Genomic DNA, 14,474 nt, shown 5'->3' with positions numbered 1-14,474 from the left:
GAACTTTGCTCCTTCAAGGAGAGTGAATGCCCTCTAGGACAGGCTGGCTCTGCAATCTCTGAGCAGCTTCTCCATTGACCGACAACACCTTAATCTTGCCTGAATTGAGCTTTACTGGCTCTTATCCATCCCATTACCCTCTCCAGGCCCCTAATATTCTAAAGCAATTATTTAGATGTGCCAAAGTAATTGTTTTAGAATGTTAAATCTTGAGTTTTGAGCTAGCAACAGCCAGGATTTCCTGAAGATTTTTGATGATTTGTTTTTATTATCTAGTCACACATGTTTTAAAGCACACATCTGTACAATCCAATACACATGTCTTGTGCCACCATTTCTTGTCACAAGATCTATATTTTACCAATAGTTTCTCAGTAACGCTAAGGGGGTCATCTTATGCAAACTTACTTGAGAGCAACAAAGTGGTCTTTTCTTCTATAAATACGCATAAAGTCAAACAGTCTCCTTTTATTTATTTATTTTATAATACTGCAATTACTTTATGACACTAAAACTGAAGAAGTGTCTGTGGGAAATATCCTGTCACCTGGTTCTGATTAAACAATGTTTCATATAGTTATTGCAGCAGTCTTGTATAAGATGTGCTAGTAATGCTTTCTGTTCTTTTTCTGCAGGATGACCCACTGGGAAATATAAACCTTGCCATGGATATTGCTGAAAAACATTTGGATATCCCAAAGATGTTAGATGCAGAAGGTGGGAGTTACTTTTAATAAGCAGGAAGCTGAACAGAGGGCAGATTATCAGCATCTCCCCTCCCTGCCACAAACACACACACACACACACACACACTTCATGTCAGAGGGATCTTTTCCAAACCAAACAGTGTTTCACCTGATAGTTGCTCTGTACTGGAGGATGCCAAATGTATATTTGAATTTAAATAAGGTCCATGTTGCTGGCCGTGAGTAGTTGCCCTACGCATCCACTTCACATGTCATCAGCCTCCTGCAAGGGAAACTTGAATGTGTGTGGCGACTGCTCAGGAGCTGCAAAGGTGAGCCTTTCCACTAACAATTGATACACAGGGCTGACCACTAGGGCTGCCCTTTTCTTGGCTTCACCCAAACAGTGGCCGATTCTGCACCCATCTGTTTCTTCACAGTTTTTCCATAGCCACACCAGGAGGTTAATCTCCCTCCATACTGCATGCCGCTTTCACTTTCTTTGTTCATTGGGTTTTAGGATACGTTCTGCATAGATTTATGGCTGTTCATGGGTGACTTCACAGTCAGTACAGCGTTGCCCCGGGGTATCTGAATGTGGTTTTGAGTGGCACCTTTTCCTTCTTCCACTTCCAGTTAGAAGGTAACAATACACAGACAACTTGAGGCGGCTTCATTGATCTCAGTCAGTTCCCTGCCCCTATTTCCCCCTCTGTATTTATCACCTCGCCATGAATTACTTGGCTCAGGCAGCTAATGACCGCTGAGTCAAGTGCTGACACAGGAAAATCTGCATACCAATGCAGGAGTGAGTGTTGAAAACAAAATAGATGGTAAGCTGACACTAGTCAATGCAGAAACCAGGATCCGAGGCAATGCAATGAAAACATATTCCGAGGCAAGGGGGAACCAGGTTGAGTGCTGATAAAATGTGGAGCGAATGCCAGATGCAGATTTTGTTTTCCTCAAGTCTTCCTGCATGCTAAGGGAGGTAGCACTAGGGAGAAACAGGAAGGATGGGGTTGTTCTGTTCAGTCTCCTAACCACAGGAACTAGAATAAGGCTTTCAAAATGTCTAATACCTGAGAGGAACAATTTTTTATCTGAGTTAAAAATCAGAGGTACGCTTCACTTTTATACGTTAGAATGTTTCTTTTTAGAGCATAGAAGTCAGAGAAGCACATCCCCTCTGTTAATGATCCAGATATTCCTACTGATAAGAAGCCCCACCCCTGCCACCACCAGTGGCCAGGGAGGCCATGGCAATCCTAGTGGTAACTCATGCAGAGACATAAGATGCACACTCCTCTGAGGGCAAATTATTCTGCTGAATATTTACATCTGTGGTAACTGAATAAATGAATGCTATGCAATGCAAATATGCAGTAGAAATCACCTAAGGAGATCAAGTGGAAGGAGAACATTGAGAAATACAGAGATGCATATAGACGTCTCACCTTTGGATGTTACTCGTGAGTACATTAGCTGTTCTCTAATGGAACATTAGCATGCCCTAGCACATCATCTAGAACTTCCTGAACGAGACACATCCAATAGGCACCTTTTTGCTTTAGTGGCATTAAATCCTTCTCCTTGCTATATTTTTATTCTGATCATTTTAAAGCAAGGTCAGCTTGGGTTTTGGCCCAAGGAGTCAGACAGAGCCTAATTAGCTCATGAAGTTGGCCATTTTCAGTGGGGAAACTTCTGGAGCTCATGCAATGGTGGTAGTTTTGCCCCACCCAACTAGAATTGGCACAGACGTACAATAGTTAATAGCTGTATTTAAAGTATATTAGTAACGGCACTGAATACAGGCTGCTGAGATTAACATCTATACAAATAATTAATACGTACTCCCTCCTCTGCTAGTAAGATGTTTCATACAGAGATAATTCATGTCTATGAAAAGATTCTTTTATCGCGTTTTCCTATTTCTACAATGGGAATTTCTAAGGATTGTCAAAGAATGAGCATCCATTGTGGAAGGCACTGTATGATAATTTAATGAGTATTCTTGTAATTGCTTTTAAAATCTCCAGGGCCCTTTTACAAATGCCTGCTTCTTGTTATCCTCATTATGCCTGATTTCAGGCTTGTAGGAGAAAAAAAGCATCATGAAGTGTTCTCTTCAGAAATGTTGTTTTGCTGGGGGCAGAGAAACATGAAAAGAGTTTCAATTAGATCTGGAAAACAAAGGAGGCAACCAAATATCATGGAATAATTGCAGGAGATAATTTTAAAAAGGAAAGGCGTTTCCAGACAGGGGAGTTTTTTTTAGTCACATGTCTGTGATATCAGCAAACCTGAGGCCTGTAATACTTACACAAACAATGTGGCTTGCAAATTTAGCCACCAGAAAGCACCTAAGTAAAAAAGTGACTACTGTAAATGTTTCAGGATCATAATGAAAAATTAAATGTGCCATAGGTAATTCTTCATTTAAGACAAATTGTCTTTCATCTCTGGAACAGCTCTAAGATGTTCTACTTAATTGTGCCTGTAGCCAGAGGCTTATCTGTACTACAGTGTGTAGTAGGGTGAATTTAAGAATGGCTGGTTCATAGTGTTTGTACTAGTGTTAATAGGGTTGCCAGCTCCAGCTCTTGTTTCCCGCTGCTGCTCTGAGCAGTAGCAGGAGAAAAATAATTGATAAAAAGGCACTCAAGACAATGGCACGATGTCACTTCCAGGGGAAAAAAACCAGAAGTGACATCATGCTCCTCTAGGAATTACCATGGCAAATGCTATGGGGAAACTATAGAGTTTTCAGAGATTCCTAAAAAGAATTGACATCACTTCCAGGAAAAAAAACCAACAGTTTTACCATAGAGTTTATGGTGATACAGACCAGAGTTGCCAACCTCAGGGTAGGACCTGGAGATCTCCTGGAATCTATATACTGTTAGCTACATGTGCCCTTCATCTGCAGATAGCTAAATCCATGGATGGACGCTACACAGAGGCTAAACAGATTTTTCAGCAAACTTGGGGCAACTCCCCATGTTTGCAGAAGAATCTGAAAATTTAAAAAAATACACAAGGAGGTTTAAATCCCCTGAAGAGTAAAGTAGTGTTCTCTGTGCTTGTGGGGAGAACACACTTACCAGTTCAGCTGGTGGTGGTGCAGGGAACCACTTCAAGCTGGCAGTGGCGGATTAGCCCCTTGCCTGGCAGTGGTGGTGATGGATGCTGGGAACAGCTCCGTGTCTGGCTGCAGTGGCAGCAGACACCAGGAGAGGTTCTGGGCCCAGGTACCATGGCAGAGCATTCTGGGAGCTGCCCTGGGCCCAGGCATCATGGCAGATCACTTCATAGGACTCTGGGAGAGGCTCTGGCCTAGCCACAGTGGCAGAAGACACTGGGAATCACTCTGAACTCAGACCGACTCCCGGGCACAGTTGCTGCCAGCTGAAGGTGGGTGGTGGGGCCTGGAACAGCTATGGAGGGGAGATGAGATTCCCCCCACAAGTCTCCCACCCCCCAAACTTTAAGGGGAATCATCAGAGATGGGGAGAGGAATCCTCCCACAAGTATCACAGGTCTCCACTTGTTACAACTAATCTCCAGGTTATGGAGATCAGCTGCACTGGAGAAAACGATTGCTTTAGAGGGTAGACTCCATGGCATTAGACCCTGCTGAGGTCCCCCCCCTCCCCAAACTCTGGCCTCCCCAGGCTCCATTTCCAGATCTTCACAGATTTCCCAACCCAGAGTTCACAACTTTAATGCTGACATTCAACTAAAGGACAGAGGTCAGGGTTGAGGCCTACTGCTATGGCTGCCAACCCTGGGTTGGGAAATTCCTGGAGATTTAAGGGGGGACAGGGTTTCAAAGGTGAGGGACATCATCAGCAGGGTATAATGCCGTAGATCCCACCCTCCAGAGCAGCCATTTTCTCCAGAGGAACTGATATCTGTTGTCTGGAAATTAGTTGTAATTCTGGGATCTTTCCAGGTGTCACCTGGAGGTTGGCAACCCTCACTGCTAATATCCCACTTCCCCCATGACTTGTATTTCTGTTACCATTGTGGAGGAGGGGTGTTGTCTTCTGTTTATTTTCAGTAGCTATTATCCTCCTTTGATTTCTCCCTCTCTAACACGATTTGAAATTTTCCAGTAATTTGTTCTACAAACAGATCACCCTCTTTCACTATTCTGTATCGTTTCATAACATAAACAAAAGGTCTGATTTTTTCCCAAAAATTGCTGCCTGTGTTTATACTACTGCATAGGAGGAATTATGTGATCTAAAACCAAAATTCATTGGAGCCACCGGGGATTGAATCTGGATGTGTATACTCAGGGCTATTTTTGGGCAGGAACGCACAGGAACGGAGTTCTGGCTGGCTTCTGAGTTGGCCACACCCACTACAGCCAAAACCTCTGCGTGCGTAGCTACAGAGCAAAGGCCTGGAGAGCGCCCCCCCGGCAACTCTGAGGCGGGGGGGGCAGAGGGTCCCCTGGAAGGATCGGGGAGGCATTTAAATGCCTCCCCGTGCCTTCCCCGGCTTGTCCAAGGGTCGGCTTGCCTGGGCAAGCCAAGGGAAGACATGGAGGTGTGGCCTAATATACTAATGAGTTTCTGCTGTTGGGTATGGCCTATTATGCTAATGAGTTCCTGCTAGGCTTTTTCTACCAAAAAAGCCCTGTGTATACTAGAAAGTTAACATTACATTTCTCCTGTGAGCATTAGTGAAAATTATATCCATGTATTACCTTGCCTTTGTTTTCACAGAAATCATACATTTTAACTTGGAACACAACCATCCAGTCATGCAAATATTACCCATGCAAGCAATCTTTTCTGTGTAGCTAAAAAGTAGACTGATTGAACTTAGGGAATGCTGCAGTGCAAAATAATTATATGCATTATTTCCTTTGCAAATGTTATTCATAATAGCAGAGGAAATATCCCCCCCCCCCGCAGAATCTCACTTTGAATTCAATATTTTGTCTTTTCAGCCAGCACGTATAAATGTAGCAGATGATTAATTTCGGCTTTGCAAAGCCTGGTGTGTGGTGCTGCAGGCAAACACCTGTCTTGCATAGAGAAAAGAGAGCAGGATGACAGTTATCTTATGCTTTTCTTGCCTCCCCATGTTTTCCCGCTCCTTGCATTTGTTTTATTTCTCCTTCTCTTGTAGATATTGTGAATACTCCCAAACCTGATGAGAGAGCTATCATGACTTATGTTTCCTGCTTCTATCATGCTTTTGCTGGAGCAGAGCAGGTATTCATCTTCTGTCCCCTTTGGGTTGCTGTTTTGTTCTGTTCGTTCATTTCATTATTGTTTCTTGTTTCACTTTCCCTAAAGGATCTTTAGTCTTTAATTAACACAAATATATGCTGGGTGAGATTGCCTTTCCCCCCCCCGTAAAAACAGAATCTGCTTTTCACCTTCATACTATTATTTGCACCTTGGTCATCTCTATTTTTTTTTTTGTCAAATACAATTGCATGTAATTTTAATGTTTTACAGAAGCAATTGCCATTTTCTCACCACAATCACAATATTATTTCCTTTTAAAATGGAAGGCAGCAAAATTGTCTGCTAACTGCTCTTCAGTGATTAGACTACAGGAAGGTCGGTGAGGTATAATTGTAGTGTTTAGAGCATCAGATTAGGATCTGGAGATGCAAGTTTGATTCCATAGTCTGCCAGGTTGCTGGGTGACTATGGACCAGCACTCTGTCAGCCTAACCTACCTCACAGGGTTGTGGGTTTGAGGATAAAATAAAAATGGAAAAATGATGTTGTATTCCACTTTGTGTTCAAAAAGCAGAGTCTAAATATCGCTACATTGCCCCCTTGAGTTGCATAGGTAATTTAAGGCAGTGCTTTTCAAACTGTTTCCTAGGGGATGATGTGGTTCCCCTGAAGCTGATCAGGGGATTCATAAGTAAGAAACACAATAATAGCAGAAAAGCTACCCTGAAACACAACTTGTGTCCCAGTTTCAGAAACAGAGTTGTGTTAGGTGTGTTCTAGGGATGCTCCCATAGTGAAAAGGAGAGTGAAGGATCATGGAGGATCCTGAAATAGGTCAGTTAAACTGGTAGTCCTTGCCTGAAGGAAATAGTTCCTAGAAAAGGGGGGTGATCCCTATCAAGTGTTAGAGAAGGAAAATTGGAACCTGTATATATGTTCCTGCTTCCACACACTTTAGTAATTTTGTGAAACATTTATTTATTTATTTATTTATTTATTTATTGGATTTATACCCTGCCCTCCCCGCCAAAGCAAGCTCAGTATAAACTTATGCGATTTATGAAGTCAGTATAAGCTTATACTGTTTATCTAAGGAATGACAGCCAAGTGACCTCTTTCTCAACATTAATAAACACCACTTTATAGAACAAAACAGCTATACTTTTGTGACAAACTATCTGTTATATATAGCTATGTGAAGTTTCCCTCATTCCTGTGGCCTTTTCACCTGCCAAGTTTAAAACTGAAACATTCCTGACCATCTGACATGACCCTTTCTCTGTAAAAGTGAAATGAAACAGTTTAAGTGTTGTGTGTCAATATCAGACTGTCATGTGCTATAATCAGACATATACCAGCAAAGGATTTTCCGGCTCCTTGGCATCCTAAGCTGGGTCAGAATATATCTATGTATGTTTAAATATCTGGGGGGGACAGACAGAGAATCAAAGAAGAAAAAGGAGCCACTCAGCTAAGTAAAAAAACCCAGAAAGTGGGGAACCATCATATAGCTAAAACAGTGAAAAAACTCATTTTAGCAGATTTACACAAACACCTAAAAGCAAACCCGCAGACCTACTGTGTCCTAAGCAATGTTTTAAAGATAAAATCCACAGCAAGAGGGCATTGGAACTTCTTTATAATGAAAACAGCAGTTCCTGTTCTTATTCTTTGGCTTTGTGCTGTCATCGTATGCTTGTTGTTGTTCAGTTGCACAGTTGAGTCCGACTCTTCGCAACCCCATGGACAACATCACGCCAGGCCTTCCTGTCTTCCGTCATCCTCTGGAGTTTGCTTAATTTCATGTTCGTTGCCTCGATAACACTGTCTAACCATCTCATCCTTTGCTGTCCCCTTCTTCTGTTACCTTCAATCTTTCCCAGCATCAGGGTCTTTTCCAGTGAGTGCTCCCTTCTCATTTGGTGGCCAAAGTATTTGAGCTTCAGTTTCATTATCTGGCCTTCCAGGGAACAGTCAGGGTTGATTTCCTTTAGGATTGACTGATTTGATCTGCTTGCAGTTCAAGGGACTCTCAAGAGTCTTCTCCAGCACCATAATTCAAAAGCATCTATTCTTCGGCGCCTGGCCTTTCTTATGGTCCAACTCTCGCAGCCATACATTACTATTGGGAATACCATTGCTTTGACCATACGGACTTTAGTTGGCAGGGTGATGTCTCTACTTTTTATTATGCTGTCTAGGTTTGCCATTGCTTTCTTCCCAAGGAGCAGGTGTCTTTTAATTTCATGACTGCAGTCACCCTCTTCAGTGATCTTGGATCCCAGGAATGTGAAGTCTGTCACTACTTCCACGACTTCCCCTTCTATTTGCCAAGGAGTGATGGGGCCAGATGCCATTATCTTAGTTTTTTTTAATGTTGTTTCAAGCCAACTTTGCACTCTCCTCTTTGACCCTCAGCAAAAGGCTCTTTAGGTCCTCTTCACTTTCTGCTATTAGAGTGGTATCGTCTGCATATCTGAGGTTGTTGATGTTTTCCCCAGCAATCTTAATTCTGGCTTGTGATTCATCCATCGTATAGCCAAATCCAAATGGCTTAACGAGGATACAGTTTCAGTAAGTCACCTGTATGATTCCTGATTGGCCATGATTGATCTGAAAAAGAAGAGCCTGTTTTTTTTTTAAAGGCACCAAGTCTGGGGGGGGGGTGCAAAAAAATGGGAAGATAAACAGGAAGTCACGAAACCCCCCTACACACACCTTTACTTCTCTAACGCTGAAAAATGTTATGATCAAAATTTGTTGCAGACCTATTTTTTCTTTTTATTCCATCATTATATTTTGTTTTTCATTTGATGAGGATTCAGATGGTTTCCAGATGGTACCGTAATTAGAGTTACCTTGAGTTAGCACCATCTTTTTTGAAAACCCACAACATCAGGAGACAATATGTCATCTACACTGCCATTGACAGAGATGAAAACCAAAAAACAATGAGTAATTTATCAAACATACTGGAGTGTCATAGTTGCTAATGATCTTCACTATCTTCTTTCCTGCAAGTCTTTTACTTTTTTAAAAAAACAAACACCCAGCTTTTAACAGAACAAAATTAGTACTGTTACTGTTCTACATCTGAACCATCAAGAGATATAGAAATGCCTGTTAGCCTAGGGATCAAGGATGGAGGTAGAATGTTTCTGAATGTTGCTGGGAGTGAAGGTGGGTCAATAGATAATTGCCCTGCCCAGTGAAGAGTGACTCTGAAGCATCTGGTGCTAGCTACTTTCTCATTATACTGAGCTAGGTATGTAATTAGCTTGTACCACATTATCTCTTTGCTCTTATGATTCCATTCTGTCAGCTGCTATGCATCCCTTTTCCCAAGGCAAAGAAGTTTTTTTAATACCCTTTCCATAATTGGCATAATAAATTTAAAATGTTGGCTTTCCCAGTAGGACTTCTGTAGCAACCAGAAGATAATAGCATACTGGGTTTTCGCCCCAGCACAGGAGCAGAATATCAGGTGGGTTATCAGCCTTCAGTTACAAATGGATACATAATAACATAAAAAGAGCCCTGTTGATTCAAGCCATCTGGTCCAGCATCCTATTCCACACAGTGGCCTACCAGTTGCCACGGAAGGCCAACAAACAGGGCATAGTGGCCACGGCCTTCCCCTGATGTTGCCTCTTGGCACTGGGATTCAGAGGTTTACTGCCTTTGAATATGGAGGTTCCCTCCATATTAGTCACCATAGCTAGGAGCCATTGATGGACCTTTCCTACATGAATCTCTCTATTCCCCTTCTATGTTCATGGCTAGGGGTGTGCAAAAAATTCCCAGTACTTTTTGGGTTCAGGTATATTGAACCCCCAAAATATTGGTATTTACCAGTATTCACGAATCCCAATACTAATATGATATTTGGATTTGGTAAATATTTGGGAAAGCAGCTATAATGAAAAATCAAACTGGGGGTATCTGGGGCCCTGGGGGCACTGTTTTTTGAGATAGAGGCACCAAATTTCCCTTTAAATGTCCTTTAAGTTTGGCTATCCAGCGGCCCCAAAAATCCCTAATATTCTCAGGATTTTTGGGGCTAGGTCATTTCGGATAGCTGAAATGAAGCCCCGAAAAATACCCAAAAAATAATGGTAAGGCATTTTGGGGGAGAGGGTGGCTTGGTTTATGCTGAATGCACACATGTAGGGACTCATGGCCATCATTGCATCCACTGGCAGTGAATTCCACAATTTAATCACTCACTGAGTAAAGAATAATTCCTTTTGTTCATCCCGAATTGACTGCCCATCAACTTCATTGGGTGCCACTGAGTTCTAGTATTACAGGAAAGGGAGAAAAAAACTCTCTGTGACATTTTTTTTCCATCCCATGCATAATTTTATGGACCATCTCTTTTCTAAACTGAAAAGTCCCAGACTTTTCCACCTTTCCTAATAGGAAAAGTGCCCCAACCCTCTAATCATCTTGGTTGACCTCCTCTGAACTTTTTCCAGAGCTGCAAAATCTTTTTTTTTTTTAAGATACAGCCAAGTGAGGCTGCATCATAGATCTATACATGGGTGTATAACTGATGCAGGGTTTTCCCCCAAATTAATTCAAAAGGAGATTTTGTCCTTGATTTTTTTTTAGCGTTGATGGCTGGCATCACAAGATTACTAAATTGGGATCTTAAGTTAATTTCAACATATTTACCGAGGCTCATATTTGTTTTGTTGCTCATCTCTTAACTAAATCTAAGTGTGTACTGTAGTTATTTTATGGGATTCCAGTGTGTGTTATTTATGAACTGCAGCCAAAGTGAACATTCCAAAAAGGCTACTCCAGTAAGGATACTTTCTGATAGAGGCTTTTGTGAGTGGTGGGCATGTGGTTCCATCAGGATTCAGATCACCTGACACCTGAAATCCAGATGGAGACCGTATTGCTACATGTGCTAGCCTAAATGGATCACTGCACAATGCTTTAAAACCAGCAGTGATAATGTCAATACTGTGATCAACACTAACTTACTAAATAATACCTCTTTCTTGAGATGTTGTCCCTCACACCTTATATGTTGCTTCTATTGTTGTGGAGAAGCAGTCTTTGGGAAGTGTTCTAAATGACAGTGGTTCCCCTTTCCAGGTTGCTATGGCTACAGAAATGGCTTTGGTGTCCACAGCAGAGTATATTTGTGCTTGAACATGCAAACAAATGAAGAAAATAAATACAGCATGGTCATATGAAGTGGTCCAAAATATTTTCCATAACAGTTCTCTCTAAAGTTCTCTCAAAAGTAGGGTTGCCAAAAAAAATTTTCCTACCGGCTGGGGTTCTTCCTGCTGGTCCAGGAGCCGTGTCTGTATGCGCGCGCGCCGCCAGGACGTCACACGAAGTGACGTCACCACACACACACACACAGCCTCTGCCTAGGGAGCAGCTGACATCATTCTCCTCTCCCAACTGAAAATTCCAACTGCCTTGGGGGGGGGGAGTTTGAGGTGTGGAATGGAGTGTAGTCCAATCAGCTTCCATATGTAAATGACCTTGGAACGCTGGCCGGGACTGCACAAAGCAGCCAATGAACCCAGCCAGTGTCTTCCGAGTTGCAGTTTTTTCGGCCTAACACTAAAGGGGCCAATTTTAGAATTCTGGCACCCACAAGCATTATCTAATTATAACAATATTGTAATACCTAAGGTGGCTTACAACCTGAGCAATGATTCAAATTAAATGCAGTTGGGGGAAGGATGTATTAGTGTAAATATTATTCTAGTACTTTAAGTAGTAAAAATTCTTATGTGAGGTACGTCAGCCTTCTGCTCTCCTGGTTGGGTGCTGTAGGGCATAATCCATTAGGAAGTTCTCCTGTGCAAGTCTCACTGAAAGAACACAGTAACGTTCTTGTGTAGTTCACATTAATTTGAATAAAGCTTACACAGAGACAGGTGGATCCACTCCCCTAACAGCAGTGCTTTCCCCAGTACAAGGAAGCTTCCTGTGATGCAAAAGACAGCCTTTGTGTCAGGGGAAGTCTTGTGACAGTAGACAGTGCCTCTGTTGGTGGAATGGATCCATGGAATCCGACCTCTTCTGCCCTAACTGGAAATTAAGAAAACAATACCTGAAACAAGATACCATGGAGCAGTGAGCAATGTGCAGTCACTCCACACACGAAATTCCCCACCAGGATGTTTACCAGTAGAGGCTTCCTGTAGAACGTGAACAGGTGCTATGTTGCTTTGACAGGAATGGTGGGCTGAATCAGTGTGCCTGAACTTGAAAGGGGGGAAAAAAACCCTTCAATGGACATGCCTATTGTTTTATGTTGTGGCAGCCACTGGATGTTCATTCTAGTTTTCTGTACAGTTTCTATTTCACTCTATCTCCAAGGAGCTCAAGGCAGCACACATGGCTCTCCCATATTCCAGTTTATCCTCATAAAAACTCCGTGAGGGTGGTAGGGCCAAAAGGATGACTTGCCCAAGGTCACTAAACAAGCCTCATGGTTGAGTGGGAATTTGAACTCTGATCTTCTCTATCCCATTCCAACATTTGAGCCATTACATCATTTGTTCCCAACCTTGTCGAGCCTGTGAGCGGAATTTTAAGGCAGGGTAGTGGATGGGCACCATCAGAAAATGACTGCCATGGGACATGGACACAAAATGGCTACCTTGGTAGTGATTACAAACTGTTGGAAGGTTCCAAGTAGGGATGTGCACCATGAAAAAAATCAGGATTTTTCAGATCTGGATATCAGGGAGCTGAAAAGTATCAGTATTGCCAGTTATTCGGGTTCCAAATACTGATTTAGTGTTCTGATCCAAATTTTTGCAGGGATTCCGATACCATTTGGCTCCATTATTGTCTATGGGGAGTCTTTCTGGGGGCTGGATGGGCTGTTTTTTAAACTAATAGCATCAAAACTGCAGCAGAGCTACGAGTGACTGTCCATTAAATAACTCAAATTCTCAAGAGGTCCAATTCACTGGGCCCCAAAACAAGGTGCCTCCAGCTATCTTCCATTGTTTTCTATGAGGGGAAATTTCAAGCTTTCTCCAGGGCAAACAGCAAGCCCTGGCAAGACAAAGACACAGACACACAGTAAAATTAAACAAAAGCAGTCCCAGAAACCTTAAAATGCTGGCTCCCAATATTCTGGGATTTTTTGGGACCCATTTCCTGGTATCCCAGAAAATCCACATATATCTAGAAAATACTGATAAGGTATTTTTCAGATACATATTTGGGCCAGAAATATCCTAATGCACATCCCTAGTTCCAAGTGAAACAGCTTCTTATGATGGCAAGAGCTATTTCCAAATGTGCACTTCCTGCAGCCCTACAAGTGTTGCTTCTTGGGGTCTCCTGAAGCAGTGCCTGCCCTAGAGAATTCTAGGAAAGGCAGGATTGGCTCTTTCTTTTATGGACAGAGCACGTGAGTGCGATGAAACACATTTGCTGGGCACCATGGCACTCCATGGCTGCCATGTTGGGTTTCACTGCATAATGCCAAACTTGATTGTTTTGTGTATTTCTCTGTAATGTCATACACTCATTTGCATTCTTTGTTTTGCAGGCAGAAACTGCTGCTAATCGGATTTGTAAGGTACTTGCTGTGAACCAAGAAAATGAAAAAATGATGGAAGAGTATGAAAGACTAGCAAGTGAGGTAAAGGAATCCTGATACCACTCTGAAGTTATTGTTCTGATAATTAATAATGGTTATTTTGAAAGAGCAATTTATTTAATTTCTTTATTGAACACATTTCTAGACCTAACTGAGGCAGAAACAAAACAGAAAAGTTACAACTTTCCAGCCCAGAATCATTGAGAAGCACACGGTGGCTACTCTTGTTGATGCTCCTGGAAGAGCCTGGGCCAGGCCTTCTTGGACCTCGCCAGGGAGCACCACCCTGGCCTCTCATCTACCTCCCTGTTTCCTAGCTGCACTTTCTGTGCAACTTAATCTTTTTGATTGTATTGTGCCTGACTAGCAGCATTGTGTTTGGTTTACCTCCCCATCCTTTGACTTCCACCCTCTATCCTTTCCATGGTCTTTGCCTTCTAGTTTGCATGGCACAAGACAGAGTTCTCAGTCTCCTAAGGGAAGGAGGTTTCTTATTAAGCTGCAGCAGCCACTGTTGCCACTGGCTATATGTCACCGGGGCTTCTTCACCCCAATCTGCACCATCATGGTTTTCCCATTGGCCAACCACTATCATGTTGATTGACCTAAAGTGCACAAGGAGACAATTGTGGTGCCAGATAATGCTGCTCTGGATCCAAATGACAAGACAGTGTTTAGCCCAGAGCTGGCTCACCTGAAAATCCAATTCAAAAGTGCATTGAAAGTGGATTGAAAGTGGATTATTCCGTATGTGTGATCACAGCCTAAGTGACCACCTGTTCACATCTTTTCTTATATGTATCATTCCTCACAAAAATCACCCAAGGAAGCGTCTTTGTCTCTTGGTTCCAGGGAGTACTTATTTCATGAGCTACAGAGTACAGGATTTTGTTCTCTCTAGATGTAAAATATTGTTCATGTTGGCTGTAAAAATGTAAAGAAACAAAAGCCACCCTGGTGTATATAAAGTAAGCGGAT

At 42.4% G+C, this 14,474-nt stretch overlaps 1 protein-coding gene across 1 annotated transcript in view; it reads left to right on the top strand.

Moving 5' to 3' along the window:
* Window positions 1–14,474, top strand: part of ACTN2 (actinin alpha 2) — a 78,720-nt gene that overhangs the window by 21,210 nt on the left and 43,036 nt on the right. The window contains exons 7-9 of the mRNA XM_015422938.1: window positions 636–717; window positions 5,835–5,920; window positions 13,446–13,538. Of these exons, the coding sequence (XP_015278424.1) occupies window positions 636–717; window positions 5,835–5,920; window positions 13,446–13,538 (261 nt within the window). The remainder of the gene's footprint in view (window positions 1–635; window positions 718–5,834; window positions 5,921–13,445; window positions 13,539–14,474) is intronic.

The sequence above is a fragment of the Gekko japonicus genome, unplaced genomic scaffold, assembly GCF_001447785.1.
Source record: "Gekko japonicus isolate JY-2015 unplaced genomic scaffold, Gekko_japonicus_V1.1 scaffold1327, whole genome shotgun sequence".
Lineage (NCBI taxonomy): Eukaryota > Metazoa > Chordata > Lepidosauria > Squamata > Gekkonidae > Gekko > Gekko japonicus.
Note: the sequence above shows the minus strand (reverse complement) of the source record. Positions and strands in the feature narration are given on the sequence as shown.